At 49.7% G+C, this 15,016-nt stretch overlaps 1 protein-coding gene and 1 non-coding gene across 5 annotated transcripts in view; both read left to right on the plus strand.

The window, feature by feature from the left end:
• The window catches only part of Grhl2 (grainyhead like transcription factor 2), a 122,788-nt gene that overhangs the window by 26,010 nt on the left and 81,762 nt on the right, over positions 1–15,016 (plus strand). For all 4 annotated transcript variants that reach the window (XM_013143817.3, XM_063257685.1, XM_063257686.1 and 1 more), the window contains exon 2: positions 8,312–8,507. In XM_013143817.3, coding sequence (XP_012999271.1) covers positions 8,312–8,507 — 196 coding nt within the window. The remainder of the gene's footprint in view (positions 1–8,311; positions 8,508–15,016) is intronic.
• On the plus strand, positions 875–975 carry LOC111754689 (small nucleolar RNA U13). The gene has a single exon (XR_002789365.1). It is a non-coding gene; the product is annotated as a small nucleolar RNA U13 (small nucleolar RNA).

Genomic DNA, 15,016 nt, shown 5'->3' on the forward strand with positions numbered 1-15,016 from the left:
TGGGTTTGGCTAACTTGCCAAGTTACCCAGGCTAGGCTTCAACTTTTGATCCTCCTACTTCAGCTTTCCTGAGTTCCAGGATTTGCCCACTCCCAGTTTACATTCTCTAACTTGCATTTCTATTACATGAATTACTTGTTAATAGTTTTCCAAACAATGTTTAAAAACAAGTGGCCCTGGGCTGGGGATTTAGCTCAGTGGCATAAGCACCTGCCTTGCAAGCAGGCAGTCCTGAGTTCGATCCCCGGTACCGATAAAAAGGAAAAAGACAAAAAAAAAAAAAAAAAAAAAAAAACCAAGTGACCCCAGTTATGCTAAACTAAAGATGAATAAGGAGTCTACACATCGCCTCACGTAATTTGCTTAGGTAATGTGTGTTGCCTCTCTGATATGTTCCTTCTAGAACATTCCAGGGCCTTGGAATTCTACAAATAAATTATCTTTTTCTCCAGGGAGCTTACAGATTTTGCTTCTTTCCACAATTTCTTTATTGCTCTGAATTTGGACACCATCTTGATTGTCTTTATGTAAAAACACTGTTATATCGGTCTGTTGTATTCAATTTAATTCCTAAGGCCTCCTTTTGGAGTAATCTTTTCTTTCTACTTATAAAAATATTGTCAAGAATCAGCAAGAGAAAAGGATGCTTATGACTGCATTCTCTGGGGTAGAGCCCAGGCCGTCACCAACCACTACCCAGCTCCACGCAAGGGGAAGAATGGTTTCCTCACATGTAGAAAGGCAGGGAAACCACATGTGACACGGAGGTGATTTGCAGGAATGTGCCGTTCAATCCATTAAGGTGCTCGGAACACCGCCTGCCAGGTGGAGGGTCCCTGTTAGAGTGGCATGGCAAAGTGCAGGAGGAGAAAGGAGCCTTGGGTCCAGGAGCCTGACGACTGGGGGTGTGTGCCGTGGTGTGACGTGAGCCCTCCTCAAGCCTTGCTGTGGTGCCAGCACCTGACCCGCCTGACGTGGAAAAACAAAAGGGAGAAAGAAGCCGGCATATGGGCCCCTGTGATCATGACAGTGTCGGACTTCATTTACCCATGTACGCACTAACCAGTTCCGGTCACTTCATAGGTCACCAGCCTACCAGTTCTTTTCATTGAAAAGTTCTTTTTATTTTTCTTCCAACTCCATATGGTATCTTCCTCCTCATGATTTATTTCTAGGAGGTGATATACCTCTGCTGCAGCTACTGAGTCTTGTTCTTTTTTTTTTTTTTTTAACTTTTTATCGGTACCGGGGATTGAACTCGCAACCACCTGCTTGCAAGGCAGGCGCTTATGCCACTGAGCTAAATCCCCAGCCTCCTGAGTCTTATTCTTAAAGTAAGTACAAGTTTAGGATATTAGCAAAGCTAGGAAAAGAGAGAGAGAGAGAGAGAGAGAGAGAGAGAGAGAGAGAGAGAGACTACTTCAGTTCATAAATTGCAGTAATTCACAGCAAGTGTATCTGACATGGAATTCTCTTAACTTCCATAAACAACTTATATTTTACAACTACTGTTTTTAAGGCTATGCATTTTCTAGCACAGGGCATCATAATATTTTCTTTGAATTGAGTCCTCTCTTGGAATACAGCCATCACCAACATGAAGATTTCCACTGCACCCGACTCTCAGGTTCATTTCGTGTCCCTGACTCTCACGGTTAGGTCAGAGGCAGAAAGCTGAAGCCAGTAAGTGCAGCAGTGAGGGTGGACACTTCCCAGTGAAGCCCAGCCCTTGTCCGAATGTGGCACACGCCTCCCCTTCTCCGGAGGGCGGCTGTTACTCCGAGCACCCAGTCCTGACACCCTTTGGCTTTTAAATTGAGACGTGAGCTCTAGCTAGGGTAATGGGTTCTTCAGTTCCCAATTGCACATCTTATCCTGTTAATGGGAAAACACCAAGATTCCAAAGGAACAAAGTAAGTGTCCCTTCTTGTGATTTTGCCATTTAGTTTGGGGTCTGCATAGGGCCAGTTTTTGGCCAGGTGGAAGCAGTTCCATGTCAGTGATCTGCTACGGAAAACTGAAGTAGAGGGAGCCCAAATCTTACGGGCTGAAGAGGACCATCTGGAGAACAGAAGACTTAGGAGGCTGAGGTACAGGCTGTGTGCAGGCTGGGGTAGGAAGCCTGGGCACGGTGGGTGGTAGGAAATGCTGAGAATTATATAAAAGCGTTGCCACCGTCGTCCGGGTAGCAGTGTTTCTCCCCGAGGCAGGACAGTGCTGAGGATGACGGCGGCAGGCACACCAAAGCAACCCTGGGTGCCCGACCCTGGCCGAGGTCGGCCGCTCCTCGCTGCTGCCGGCCTGCTGTAAACCTGTGCGGCTCCTGGGCTACAGCTCGCAGGAGTGGCAGGCTGAGCCCCGGGAGAGAGGACCGCAGGGAAGGAGGACGGGTCGACCCGGCCTCAGGCTTGTTCACATCCGTCAGCCGACAACGCCTGTCCACACACGCTGCGGGCCAGTTTGTGGAAAGCACAGCTCCTCCTGTGCTCTCAATACGTTAAGCCCCACCTACTTTTTAGTTCTGTTTTTTGAGGTGCTGGGATTGAACCCAGGAAGTTGGCACGGAGCTACATCCCCAGCCCTTTTCAAAATATTTTATGTTGAGATGGTATCTTGCAAAGGTTCCCGGGCTGGGCTCAAATTTGCAGCCCTCCTGCATCACCCTCCTCGTGGGCTGGGGTCGGGGAGCACGTTGGTGATTCCTTGAGCCCTCTGATTCACCAGGAGCCCCTGAGGGACTGGGTGTGTGGTGGTTTGCGTTGGGATGCGACTTCTCTCAGGGGTGTGAGGCTGCGTTTGTCACTGCTGTGTGACACATTGCCGCAACACTTGGCAGCCAGGTGAGAAGCATTTTCTCACACTGAGAAGTATAAAATTCAGATTTATGAGCGAGCTGTGGCGGGGCGACTTCCCTGAGTGCTTCTGGCTCCAGGTCTCCCGTATGGTTGTCACTAGGACTGTCACTCACGTTAGCCTTGTGTCTGGCTGGAGTACCAAGAAGGGTTCCACCCATGGGTGGCAGCAGCCCTGGGTTTCTCACTGGGGTTTGCCAAGGCTTCAGTTCCTCTAGAAGTGCCATGCATTCACTTCGGCCCGTGCACTGCCCACGGTCAGTCCTGGTGCGGTGTAGGACAGGACTCCGAGGGGTGAGGACCTAGGAGGCCACAGGGTGCTGCTCGCCGTGGAGAAGATTCGACCACCCGCCAGGGAGGGGGAGAGCCTGGACCAGGGTAGAAGCAGGGCGGTGGCGAGAAGCGGTCAGAATCCCAGCTATTGTGCAGGAGGAAGAGCTGATGTGATTCTCTCGGGAAGTGTGAGAGAGAGAGAGAGAACACGGCTGACCAGGACGCAGTGAGGAAAGTGGAGCTGTCACCAGCAGAGCCAGCAAGGCCTGTGGGCGGCCTCGGGTGGGAGGTGGGGTGGCGCTGGGGCGCTGGGTAGAGGCGAGTGTTCGGCTTCCTGTGTTATCTTGCGCTTCTCTTCCTTATGGCCCAGGCATGGGGTGGAAGTGGGCCTTTCTGGAAGGAAGCCAAAGGCCCAGCTTGGGAAGAGGAACCTGCAGCTCTTAGAGGGAAGCCAGGCAGGCTGGAACCCAAGTCTGTGGGCCCAGAGCGGGTGGCTAGGGTCGGCTTTCATGGGATGGCACTGTTTCGGTGTCCTGGGTCGGCTCACAGCTGACTGTCTTCTGCGCAGCCAACAGCCTTTGCATGGTAAAAATTAAATGGTAGGTTATGTGACCAGTGATGTGCATACTGTAGGAGTTCTTCTTGGCAAATGGAAATTTTGAAAGCAGGGGAGATTTTGATCAGCACTGGAGTTTTAACCTGCTCTGTTTCTGACCTGGGCTGGTTCACCCCTCTTCAGGCAACCTGGGAGGTCACCAGATTGATGCCAAACTTAGTGCGTATACCTGACTGACATAGCGCACTGCCCTACAGCCCGGAACTCCGGGGCTCGAGCGATCCTCCCACCTCAGCCTCCCGAGTAGCTGGACTACAGGCGCACGCCACCATGCCTGGCTAGTAGGGGAGATTCTGGACCATCTTTTGGAGGCTGGAACTCTGCAGCTGGACTGAGATAAAAGCAGTGTCAGAAAGAAGCAAGAAGGAGATTTCAGGGAGCGAGCAGTCAGCAAAGCTCCGGGAGGGAGGGACAGGAATCTTCAGGGACAGCAGAGAAAACAGCTCCGCTCTGTACATTAGCAAGCACCGGACAGTAAACGCTGAGAAGTAAATCGGAGGCCATTAACAGAGGGCCTTGCAGGTCAGATGGAGAATTTGGGAGTCGCAGAGCTTTGGATCGTAATGCAGCTATGGAAGATTTACATCCTGCGGTGAGCACGCAGCGTGAGTGTCCTGTGCTCCGTGCAATTCCCACGTGGAAGGCAGAGGGCAGCTGAAGGACAGGGTGTCGGGCTGAAGGCCCAGTCCAGAGGACAGTAGAGAGGGTGAAGCACTGCACAGCAGGGGCCCCTGTGTGTGAGGGTGGAGCAGCCACGCAGTGAGTGTCCTACCCTCTGCCCAGCTAAGCGATCCACGCGTGCAACATCAGTGCTCAGAGTGGGACAGGGAGAGGCCAGGAGACCTGCGGCCTCTGCTGACCGAGTGGTCAACGTCCCAGTCCTGTGCGTGCTCCGTGTCTTTCACTGTGTGAGCTCACACTCATCTCCCAACCGTGCACCCCACTGCCACAAAACGGGGCTGTTAGGTCAAAGAAAACAAATGAGTTTAAGGAAAAAGAAATGTATGTGTGTGTGTGTGTGTGTGTGTGTGTGTGTGTGTGTGTGTGTGTGAGATCTAATGCAGCGTTAGCCCTGCCATGACTTCTGAAGTAATCATCCTCATGTTTCTCCAAAGAAGGGTCCAGGGATCAGGGCTCCAGGGTCACAGTTCCATGTTCAGGGCCACACAGGCTGTAGCTAAGGACCTACGCGGAAGCAGACCGTCATTCCCATGAGCAGTGATAGAACAGCTTCCCAGAGTGTTCCGCACTCCAGCAAAGCCGCTCTCTGAAACTTTCCTTTCTCTTCAGGTCTACATTTCTGTTCAGTGTACCGGAAAGATTATTTTGTTTATATTAAACCAAACTTCATTCAACAGTGCTCTACCAGAGAGATCGTAATCTGTGAAGAAAATATCCAGTTTCACGATTCAGTTGCATCATGAAAGGGGAGGGCACGGAAAGCCCCATGGGGCCATCAGAAGTGTGAAAAGCAGTAAAGTGACATTTCCCAGAACCCCTTTCTGTGTCTGTGTGCAGACTCCTCCATTGTTGTATCTTTAAGGAAAGGCTGATGGATTTCCTAGATTCGTGGGTGAAACAGAGGCAGCCAGTGGTCCAGGAGACCCAGCAGACCCAGCAGAGGGGAGGACAGATTCTAAGGAGGACCGGGGAACGCTCTCTCCAGCGAATCAGGACCCCACTCAGTGGAAATCTAGACTTGGCTGTGGGCTTCCTGCTAAACCCCTAGGAATTTGTCAGTGTGTAATTAATATCCACTCTCCCAGCAGCAGGGACTTTTCTCAGAACCTCATCTCCTTTAGGTCCTCAGTTACTGGAAGTGAGACATAGGATCTTTTGTCTTTATGGTGAGGCGGAAGCAACACCCGGTTGGTGGAAAGCATGCCTTGAAGCTTGAATCTGGTTTCCCCTAAGTCCTGGATCCTCTGCTGAACTGGGCATTTTAAGTTCCCATGATAACCTGGGGCTAATGGGCAACCACTGGGGTTCAGAATCCCATTCTACTCTAGAAGGGTGTAGACCAGTATCAAGGTGACCCCAACTAATCAACTATGGGGGTCAACTTGGCAGGGGGCACCATCAGAATCTGGGCCTCCTATTCTTCTCTGCTTCTCTCCAGTGGCCTCATTTCTTTGGCCTGGGGATCCCTATAGGCCCCCAACATTTCCCCTTTGCATATCCAGCCCTGTCCGATGTGACTGGCAATCGAACACAATGTGCAGACGCTGTTTTACCTTTAGATTAAAATATATAAATCTTGCCAGCAGGCTCTCCGAAATGAATAAAAAGCGTACTCCTTTGTAAGAAACCTTTGTTGGTCTGTACTTCTACAATAGGCTTCCTTTTTTTTTTTTTCTTTTCGGTACCGAGGATTGAACTCATGACCGCCTGCTTGCAAGGCAGGTGCTTATACCGCTGAGCTAAATCCCCAGCCTGTAATGATAGGCTTCCTTTAAGAGACCCTCCTGCTCTCCCTTCCCAGCACTGCCCAGCAACCCTCCCTGCAGGCCCTGCCTGTGCCTTCCCAGCGCTGCCGGGGTGGGAGGTAGTGCGGGGTGGCGGGTGGCTCTGTCTCTGGCCATGTCGGGTCAGGGACGGTGTCTGTCTCCTTCAGCTCCCCTCAATCTCTCTGGGCCACCTGTTGGGCTCTCAGTAAACACTTACAGATCCCTGTGAAGTGAACAACTTCAGTTTCCCTTTAGTTAATGATTATCTTCGGCACTTTTCAATGGGAGCAACTTTGCCAAAAATGGACCCACATACAACCTCGCAGGACACAGAGCTGTGCGGTGGGGGGTGCCTGTTATTTTCACGGTGCCGTGCCTTTTAGGGGACTCTGTTTCATTTGACCCCACAAACACAGGGTGAGAAAAGTACGGTCAGCATTGCTGTCTCCACCTAAGACAGAACTGAAGCAGCTCCCTCGGCAGCGGGACACCGGGCAGGGACTCGCTGCCAAGGCCATTGCCACGGGACACCTCTCTGCCAGTGGAGAGTGGGCCCTTTGATCAGGACTTTTCTCATTTACTCCAAGACCTGACTGCACCCTTTCAGTCCAGTTCATTTGCAATTGGGTCAGTGTTCTCTCTTTCCTCCTAATCAGTTCCCCCAGACCACGGGCACAAAGCCCTCAGCTCAGAGGCCTGAAGACCGTCCAGCCTGGGATGCACTCTGCTGAGTGGTCTTCCCAGCGCACCTACATCCTACCAGCACCAGGGCATTTCTGCACACACAGCCTGCATGGCTCCATCCACCCCACCCGAGGCCTTGGACGCTGGCTTCCCTGAGGGCTCAGGGCGGTCACAGCCGCACAGGACGCTCCCTCCCAGAGGAGCGTGTGCAGGCACCTCTTTCAGGACCACCTCAGGAGGGTGTGGTGGCCGAGCTCCCCAGCATCTCGTGGTAGGCATCCGTGTTCCTGGAACACAGCACCTCATCAAGGAGCTTGGTTCCATTTCACTGACTGAGCAAAAGGCTAGGGAAATGTGTGGGGAAGCTTCGCTGGGTTCTTTTCCTGGACCTCGTGGTGACTGTGTGGTCCCTGGGTGTGTCAGTCATTACCATGTGACGGCATGGCCTTCCGAGTCCTGTGCCACTTTACACAGGCCCTGTCTGTCCATCCTAAAAGCTATCCAGATGTGCTTTCTCCACGGGAGCTCCGGGGCCTGGAGCTTCTCTGTGGTCTAGGCAGAGGCTGAGCCCCACAATGCAGAGAGAGTTCAGGGTCTATCTAATCGCTCTTGCTCCACAGCCTTATGGTGCAGAATTACCTGTATGTGATACGTTGTGTTCGCCAAGTAGTTTACATTTAAATTAACAGACTTAGCTGGGCAAGGTGGCACACTTGGGAGGCTGAGGCAGGAGGACTGCTGCGAGTTGGAGGCCAGCCTGGACCACAAAGTGAGTCCAAGGTCAGACTGAATTGCATCATGAGACCCCACCTCAAAACCTAAAATAAATATGTAAGAGATTCAGATTGCTCCATAATTCGCTAGTACTTTCAAGTACAAGACAACTACAATTTTAATAATTAACATTGATTACATTTAATGTTATGTATTTACTTAGATTTCAGTTAAATGAAACCTCTCTCAGGTTCTGCTCTAGTATTACCAGTGAAGAATAATAAAATTGTGTGGAATGATTAGAGCCAGAAGTTTTCTAGTTTTAAAGGGACCAATGCATGCTACTTACATTACTTTTAAAATATTTCTAATTTTTCAGACAGCACAAAAACAGATCAGCGGCTTCGTAAGTGCACCATGACAGTCTCTTTAATTTTTAATTTCCCCTTCCTGTTCCCTTATTATGGGAACTTACAAATCAGTGTTTGGAGCCAGATAAAGTGTGGGTGTTTTGTTCGTCTTGAGACAGGACCTCGCCGTGCAGTTCACGCTGGCCTTGAACCTTCTATACATCTGAGCCTGGGGGCCAGCGCATTCCCATCCTCCTGCCTCGGCCTCCAAAGTGCTCACAGCTGTGCCTTCCCGCTCTCAGCTTCATAAAGTATAGGTTTGTGGGGGAGGAAAGTGTCCTGAAAGTAACCCTCATGGTGCTCTCACTTTCACAGCAATAAAAGACTCGTGGCCTTAGTGCCGATGCCCAGCGACCCTCCGTTCAACACCCGAAGGGCGTACACCAGCGAGGATGAAGCCTGGAAGTCCTACTTGGAGAACCCTCTGACGGCGGCCACCAAGGCCATGATGAGCATCAACGGAGACGAGGACAGTGCTGCCGCCCTTGGCCTGCTCTACGACTACTACAAGGTGGGTCCCGCCCCTCGGCCCGTCTCCCCGTCTTCCCGCTGCGCCTGGAAGCCCTGCTTCGTGCTCTCCCAAGGGAAGCTTTGGTTGGGGGATGATTGTTTTCTGTGTCCTTTGTCCCCACGCATAAGCATTATTTACACGTAAATCTTACTGAAACCTCCTAATGCCAGTGCTTCCCTGATGTCACTTCTGATTTTACCATTGACCTTAGGTGTGGCTGGACCATAACTTAGCTGTTGCTTACTTGCTGGGTGTTTAGTTGGCCTCCAATCTTTCCATTTGCTTGGGTTCTCGGTTGTGTGAGGACTAGTCCATGTGTGGTGAGTAGAGGGCTTGAGGCGGCTCCAACCTTTGCAGTCTCCACCGTTCCAAGGTTGTTTAGGGTTGTTTTGAAAAACCCTAAAGTAGCATGAATGTAATGTTAGGGGAAAAAAGAAACAAACCTGCCATGCAGCACTTACAAAATGAGAGTATTGTAGGGAATGGAACAAGAAACATGTCTGTCTCACGGAGAAAGGGCTGTGCTGGGCACGACACGCTCTCCTAGAACTGCTGACGTGGACCGAATCACACATATCCGTGGGAGGAGATGATGCCTTGCTTTGGTGGTGAGTTCCTTTGCCTTGTGCTAGGCCTTGGCACGAGGGCCAGGGTGCCGGGGTTGCCAGGCGGGCCCCGGTAGTCTTATTGTGGTATCAATGAGCACCGAATCTCCCCTCTCCTCCCCTTCCATCATGGAAAAATCAGCACTGCGCAAAACCACCGAGAAACCAATTTCTCCTTGAATGACTGCTTCCTATTGCCTTAGCAAAGACGAGGAGCGAGCTGGGATTGGCAGGCGGAGGAGAACAGGGAGCCCATCCAGGGTATTTTAAGTGAGAATGTTTGTTATGAGTTTGAATGAACACATCGTGTGTCGCTGGGAAGGGTTGGTGAACGCCATGAATGGTGTTTTGTGCCCTAGCTGGCGAGGCTGATTTCCGCCCCATCTGGACAGCCAGAGCCGGCAAGGGTTGACAGCACGTTGACAAAGATGTAGAAATTCTAACATGACTCCTGACGCAGCAAGAAGGGACTTGAGCTCCGGAGAGTGACAGCTCTAAATGGAAGGGGCTTTAGGGCCAGGGTGACATTTCACCGTGGGGAAGGACGAACTTGCACCTGAAAAAACAAGCATGAACCTCGGAGTTTCGGGGCAGGCGCTTCTTCTTTCCTGTTGGTGGGCGGTTGCTTATATTGTAAATCCTTTCCAGCTGAGGATCTCATTTGAAAAACCAAAAAAAGTCCTAAATGTTTTGGGGCAAACATTTTCAAACTCACTGCGGATGGCACAGAACAGAGTTCACAGGTTGGACAGACTTGTGTCTTGGGCCATTTCTCCAGGCTTAGCTTTTTATGGTCTTCTCTTTAGAAAGAAATGAAGTCAGTTTCCTTGATGAGATAAAAATAATCAAAAGCTGTCAGTATGGTTTTTTTTTGGTACTGGGACTTGAACTCAGGACCTTGTGTTTGCTAGGCAGACACTTAAGCCGCTGAGCCATATCCCCAGCCCTAAAAGCTGTCAGTTTTATCAATTTTTAAAATCTATTAACATATCATAAAGTGACCCTGATTTAATCATCACTCATCACTGCTTCTTCACCTGAATTTTATGTTAAATTAACAAGTCAGTTAATAATTTTAATTAGGCTTTAAAGAGACATATAGATATCTTTAGAAGGAATATATTTATCTTATTAAAAATAGATGTTATTATGGCATTGTGAAATGAACAATTTCAGATACCTTTAAATGATGACATTGTTTTGATTAGGAAAAAACTAATCTCAAACAAAATTAACTAGTAATTTACAAAAGCAATGTGTTTGTCTCGCCTAGTTTCAGAGGATAATTGTTAGTAAACAGGAAGTATTAAGAGATATGGCACCTCTGTTACTTCTCCTCTGGCACTTTGCTACTGTGCCAAGGAATGCTGAAATACCATATTCTGTAAATACTTCAAGATGTAAGGTAGGGATTTTATATACAATCTGAACTGTGGCTAAGCCTACGGGTCTTTCTGTGAAGTTAATTCCAGGACTAGCAGAGTTAAATGACTCCTTTTAACGAATTGCTGGCTTTTTTTGTTGTTGTTGTTTTAAACACTTGAGTGCCTATGTGAAAAGCTGGTGTTTCCAAAAGGACTGTGATCAAATGATTATTTTGAGGCCTTTGCCACTCTTGGCATTCATAAGTCCCGTATACTGGGGTGAGGTTTCTAATGACATCGGATGCCCTGTGTGGATCTTTTTTCTAGAGCAAAGTGACATGTTGTATAAAAGAACAGTTTTTCTTTTTTGAGTCCAAACTTCCTGGAAGTTACTGTAACAGTGGCTGTTATATTATGATTTACACTGAACAGACTTGTCATACCTCTTTGGAAGTGTTAATTGATCCTTTTCATCACAGGCAGCATCTTTTCTCACGTCTGTGGTTGGTATTTGTCTACTGTGAAGGGATCTCAGTGTGCTGCTGTGGGAGGAGGTAGGATGCTGGCCCTTGTCCTTCCAAACTAACCAAGGCACACCTTCGCAGGGCTCTTTATAGACCTCCAAGTCTTTTCACCTGCATTTTAAACTGTGTCACCGTGAGATCGTAAAACTCTGTCATGTTTTATAGTTTATAGTTCAGGCAACCAAAAGGGCTTTTGTGGGACAAACCTATTTCCTAATAGCCCTTTCACTGCAGTACCTATTTTTAAAAACATTCTTATTTGAGCCCATTTGAAAAAGGTTTAGGTTTTTAAAATGTGCAGGTCAAGCTTAATGTGTTGTTTGCTAATTACATGACAGTTATTTTAAAAAGACACATTTGTAGATTTTCTGATAATTTGCAGGCTCACATGCTAGCACAGTTCTGTTTAGCTGAGGTTACCTACCAATGGCAATTCCAAAGTGTGACCTTCCCAAGAATTCTGCACATGATAGAACAGTGTGCCAGGTTTAATCGGTTACATATTTAAAACTTTTTTTTTTTTTGTATTTTTCTTTTTTATCGGTACCAGGGATCGAACTCATGACCACACACTTGCAAAGCAAGTGCTTATGCCGCTGAGCTAAATCCCCAGCCCCATCGGTTACATATTCAAAAAGTAATTTAATGTAATTACGTCTCAGCCTGTTTCAGTTGCTATACCTGGATGCCACAGTGTGGTAATTTATAATGCATAGTGGTTTGTTTAGCTCATGATTCAACAAGCTGGGAGATCTCATAGCATGGTAGGGCACAGTGGTACCTCAGTTCACAAATTACTCTGTTTACAATTTAGTTTGCAACAGAAGTAATTGGTAAAAGTTTGCTTCCATTCACAAACTTGGCATCGGGTGATGAGCACAAACACAGCCGTCTGGAATGAACCAAGTTTGTGAGCCGAGTTCCCACCGTAGTTGCATCAGCGCAGGCCCCTGACTCCACCATGGCGTGGTAAAGGACATCACATAGATCAGGTCTCTCTTCCTCTCGTGGTCATTAATGCAGTCAGCAGGTCCCAGCCCCAGGACTCATCTGATCCTGACTGCTTCCCAAGGGCTCTGCCTCCAAATGCCACTAGCATGCATCTGAAGAGTAAGTTTCCAGCGTGGGAACTTCTGGGTGAGATACATTCAAACCACAGCAGCCCATTTAATCCTACTTGGTTTTTTGTTTGTTTGTTTATTTTGCCTTGAGAGAGCTTGTGGTCTATAAATCATCTGGTTCTAGCCCTAATGAAAGTGTGTTTCTCCTGTCAATGGGTTCCTCTCTCTTCTGCTGACCTGATACTGTTGAAAGCAGTTTTGGGGTTATCTGTCCATCCACTCAACAGATACTCATTCGTTAGCTCTGATTTTTCAGCAATGGTGGTGGGCTTGGGTATCCATGGGGTGGCTTGGGTATCCAAAGGCACATTGCAGCACCTCAGAAAATTCAGAGTCATAGTCCGGGATGAACAGGTCCCATAAAGCTGTAATCACAAGGCCTGCAGGTAAGTGCTGTGAAAGGGTGTGTTTGGGAGCAACACACCGACTGGCAGCTTCTGCGGAGCCCGTGGGCTTCCTCTTACCATCATTATTTTTTTTCTTCATACTTTCCTTTACTGAAGAACTTGGGTCTTAGGCTTCCTCAGTGGGAGAAATTACCCACACAGATTAGAGCCGCAGCAGCAGAGGTGGGCTGAGGGCTGAGGGCCTATTCGCTGAGCAGCAGTCTGGGTAAAACGTGCCGAAAGGTGGGGGAAGGAAAGGTGGGGGAAGCATTCATGAAGCTTCTCCCTAAATCAGCCAGAAACAAGCAGCACACAGAGACGAAGAAACAAGCTTGAGAAATGGGTACTTATTTGAGTGAAAACTGGTTATGTGTGCACACGCGTGTGCATGTGTGTACTGGCCGAGAGAGATCACAACTAAGAGCCAGGTGTCCTTAGCTGCTTCTCAGCTGATCCAGATGGGGACAAGAGAAGAGAGACTCTGGGGAGGCGGACAATGCTGGGCCGAGTTTGATGTGCTGTAGGGTATCGGGGCAGAGGTGACAGTGATGTGGGTCTAGGAGAAGGTACTGAGTTCACAAAAGTCTCCATTTCTCTGAACACGAGTTAGTCTACAAAGGCAGAGGGAAGCCTGGCTCGGAGAGGCCTGGGTGGAAGAAAACCCAAAAGTTAGGAACTGCTTTACAGTGCTCTGAGTTCACACCAGGGCTTTGGCAGCAGTAACTCTGCTCCCGAGCAGCTTTGGGAGTTGCCAAAGTGTTCTGGTGTTCAGGATCCCTTCTCCTCCTCCTTTAGTCTCCCAGTTGCAGGCTGTCTTGATGGGTGGATTCATTCTTCCAGGACTCATTGAGGGCCCACTGCATTTTGGGTACTGGGGACGAACTATGCACAGGGTCGACGTGTGGATCCTCGTGGACACAGCAATCTAAAAGAGTCCTGAGGACGGCCCTGGGTAACGTGCAGAATGGGCGCAGGCGGGGGCTGAGTTAGGCAAGGGCCCCTGTGGAAGGAGCCATGCTCGGTTACAGACACTGTGCTTCCCGGGGCCACGCGAGGGGTTTTAAGCAGCAGCATGAGGTCAGAGTTGCATTCTTAAGACCACCTGGCCATCCGGAAATGGATTGGCAGGGACTGACCCTAGCCCTAGCCCTAGCCCTAGCCCTGTCCCTGCCTCGGTCTGCCGGCCAGTCACTGTGGGCTGAGTCTTTGTGACGCTCTCAGGAGTAACTGTGGGTCTGGACAGCAGCCCAGGGCGAGGCCGTTAAAGGGTGGCCCAGGAGTGCCGGGCAGGCTGTGTGACAAACTGGGGCACAAAGCTGGGGACATGGGCTCTTTCCTGTAAGCGCTACTTTCCCCTCGTGAAGAATGAACTTCCTACACACGTGTCACTTCAGCCACTTCGCAGGGCACAGTTCCGTGATGTGAGGTGCACACTCACACTGCAGTGCAGCATCACGGCCGCCTTCTCCAGAACGCTCCTCTTCCCACACCAGAACCCGTCCGCTCGGCACCGACTCCCCGCCTCTCATTCCTTCTGTGGCTCAGAATCTGACTCTCTGGGCACCTCGTACGTTTGTCCTCTTGTATCTGGCTTGTTTTACCTACTTGTGTCTTCCTACTAAGGCACGTGTCAGGGTTTCATTCCCTCTTAAGGGTCAGTAGTACTCCCTTGCGTGGACATTCGACATGTCACGTGTCCACTCTTCCGATGACGGCCGGCCGGGTGATTTCCTCCTTTGGGCCCTTGAGAGTGGGGCTGGAATGAACACTGGTGCGCTGGATACTGAAACTACGGTAACTGTCCAGTCCAGTGCACGACAGGAATGGCCTTTACTCAGTCGCTTCCACCCGGAACTCAGCAATGCCTGCTGCACCCCAGACTCTCAGAACTGACCCACACCTGGAGGGCTCATCATTGCCTTCCTCCTGTCTACCACAGAAGGTGCCACACAGGCTAAGTGCTTTACAGTCTAACTTACTTTACAAGTGATGGCCCTGCGCAGCGTTAAGCCTGTTTATAGCCAGGGAAGTGGGGAGGCGTAGAGTCAGTGGTAGCTAAGTCAAACGCAGGTAGTCAGGGTCCAGGGCTTGGCTCCTGGCCACTTCCTTTGTGGTCCTCCTGTCCAGTGGTCTCTGCTTGAATCCATATTCAGTCAAGTGGAAGCCACAGGAACTGCTCAAAGAATCCAGATGAGGGACCTTCTCACAAATGTGCTTTCATCTTAACAGGAAGACCCAGAGATTTAGCAAAAAATTAAAAATAAACAAAAAAATCCAACCAAGCCAACCCAAGCCTACCTATTGATGTACTTGGGCACCCTGCCCAGTGAGCATGATGCAGAGGTGTGGGGGGTGCCGGGACGATGTCCCCCTCCCAGGCACATCTCAGGGAGGTTTCGGGGACGATGAAGATGACGGCTGAGGTGGCAGTGAAACACACAGAGGAGCAAGCCCACGGCGGGGAGCAAGGCTGGCTAAAGGGGGGCTTGGGTTTCTTGGCCGTTTATGT

The sequence above is a fragment of the Cavia porcellus genome, unplaced genomic scaffold (genome assembly GCF_034190915.1).
Source record: "Cavia porcellus strain 051 isolate PalLab524CR breed Dunkin Hartley unplaced genomic scaffold, mCavPor4.1 scaffold_10, whole genome shotgun sequence".
NCBI classification, from domain to species: Eukaryota; Metazoa; Chordata; class Mammalia; order Rodentia; family Caviidae; genus Cavia; species Cavia porcellus.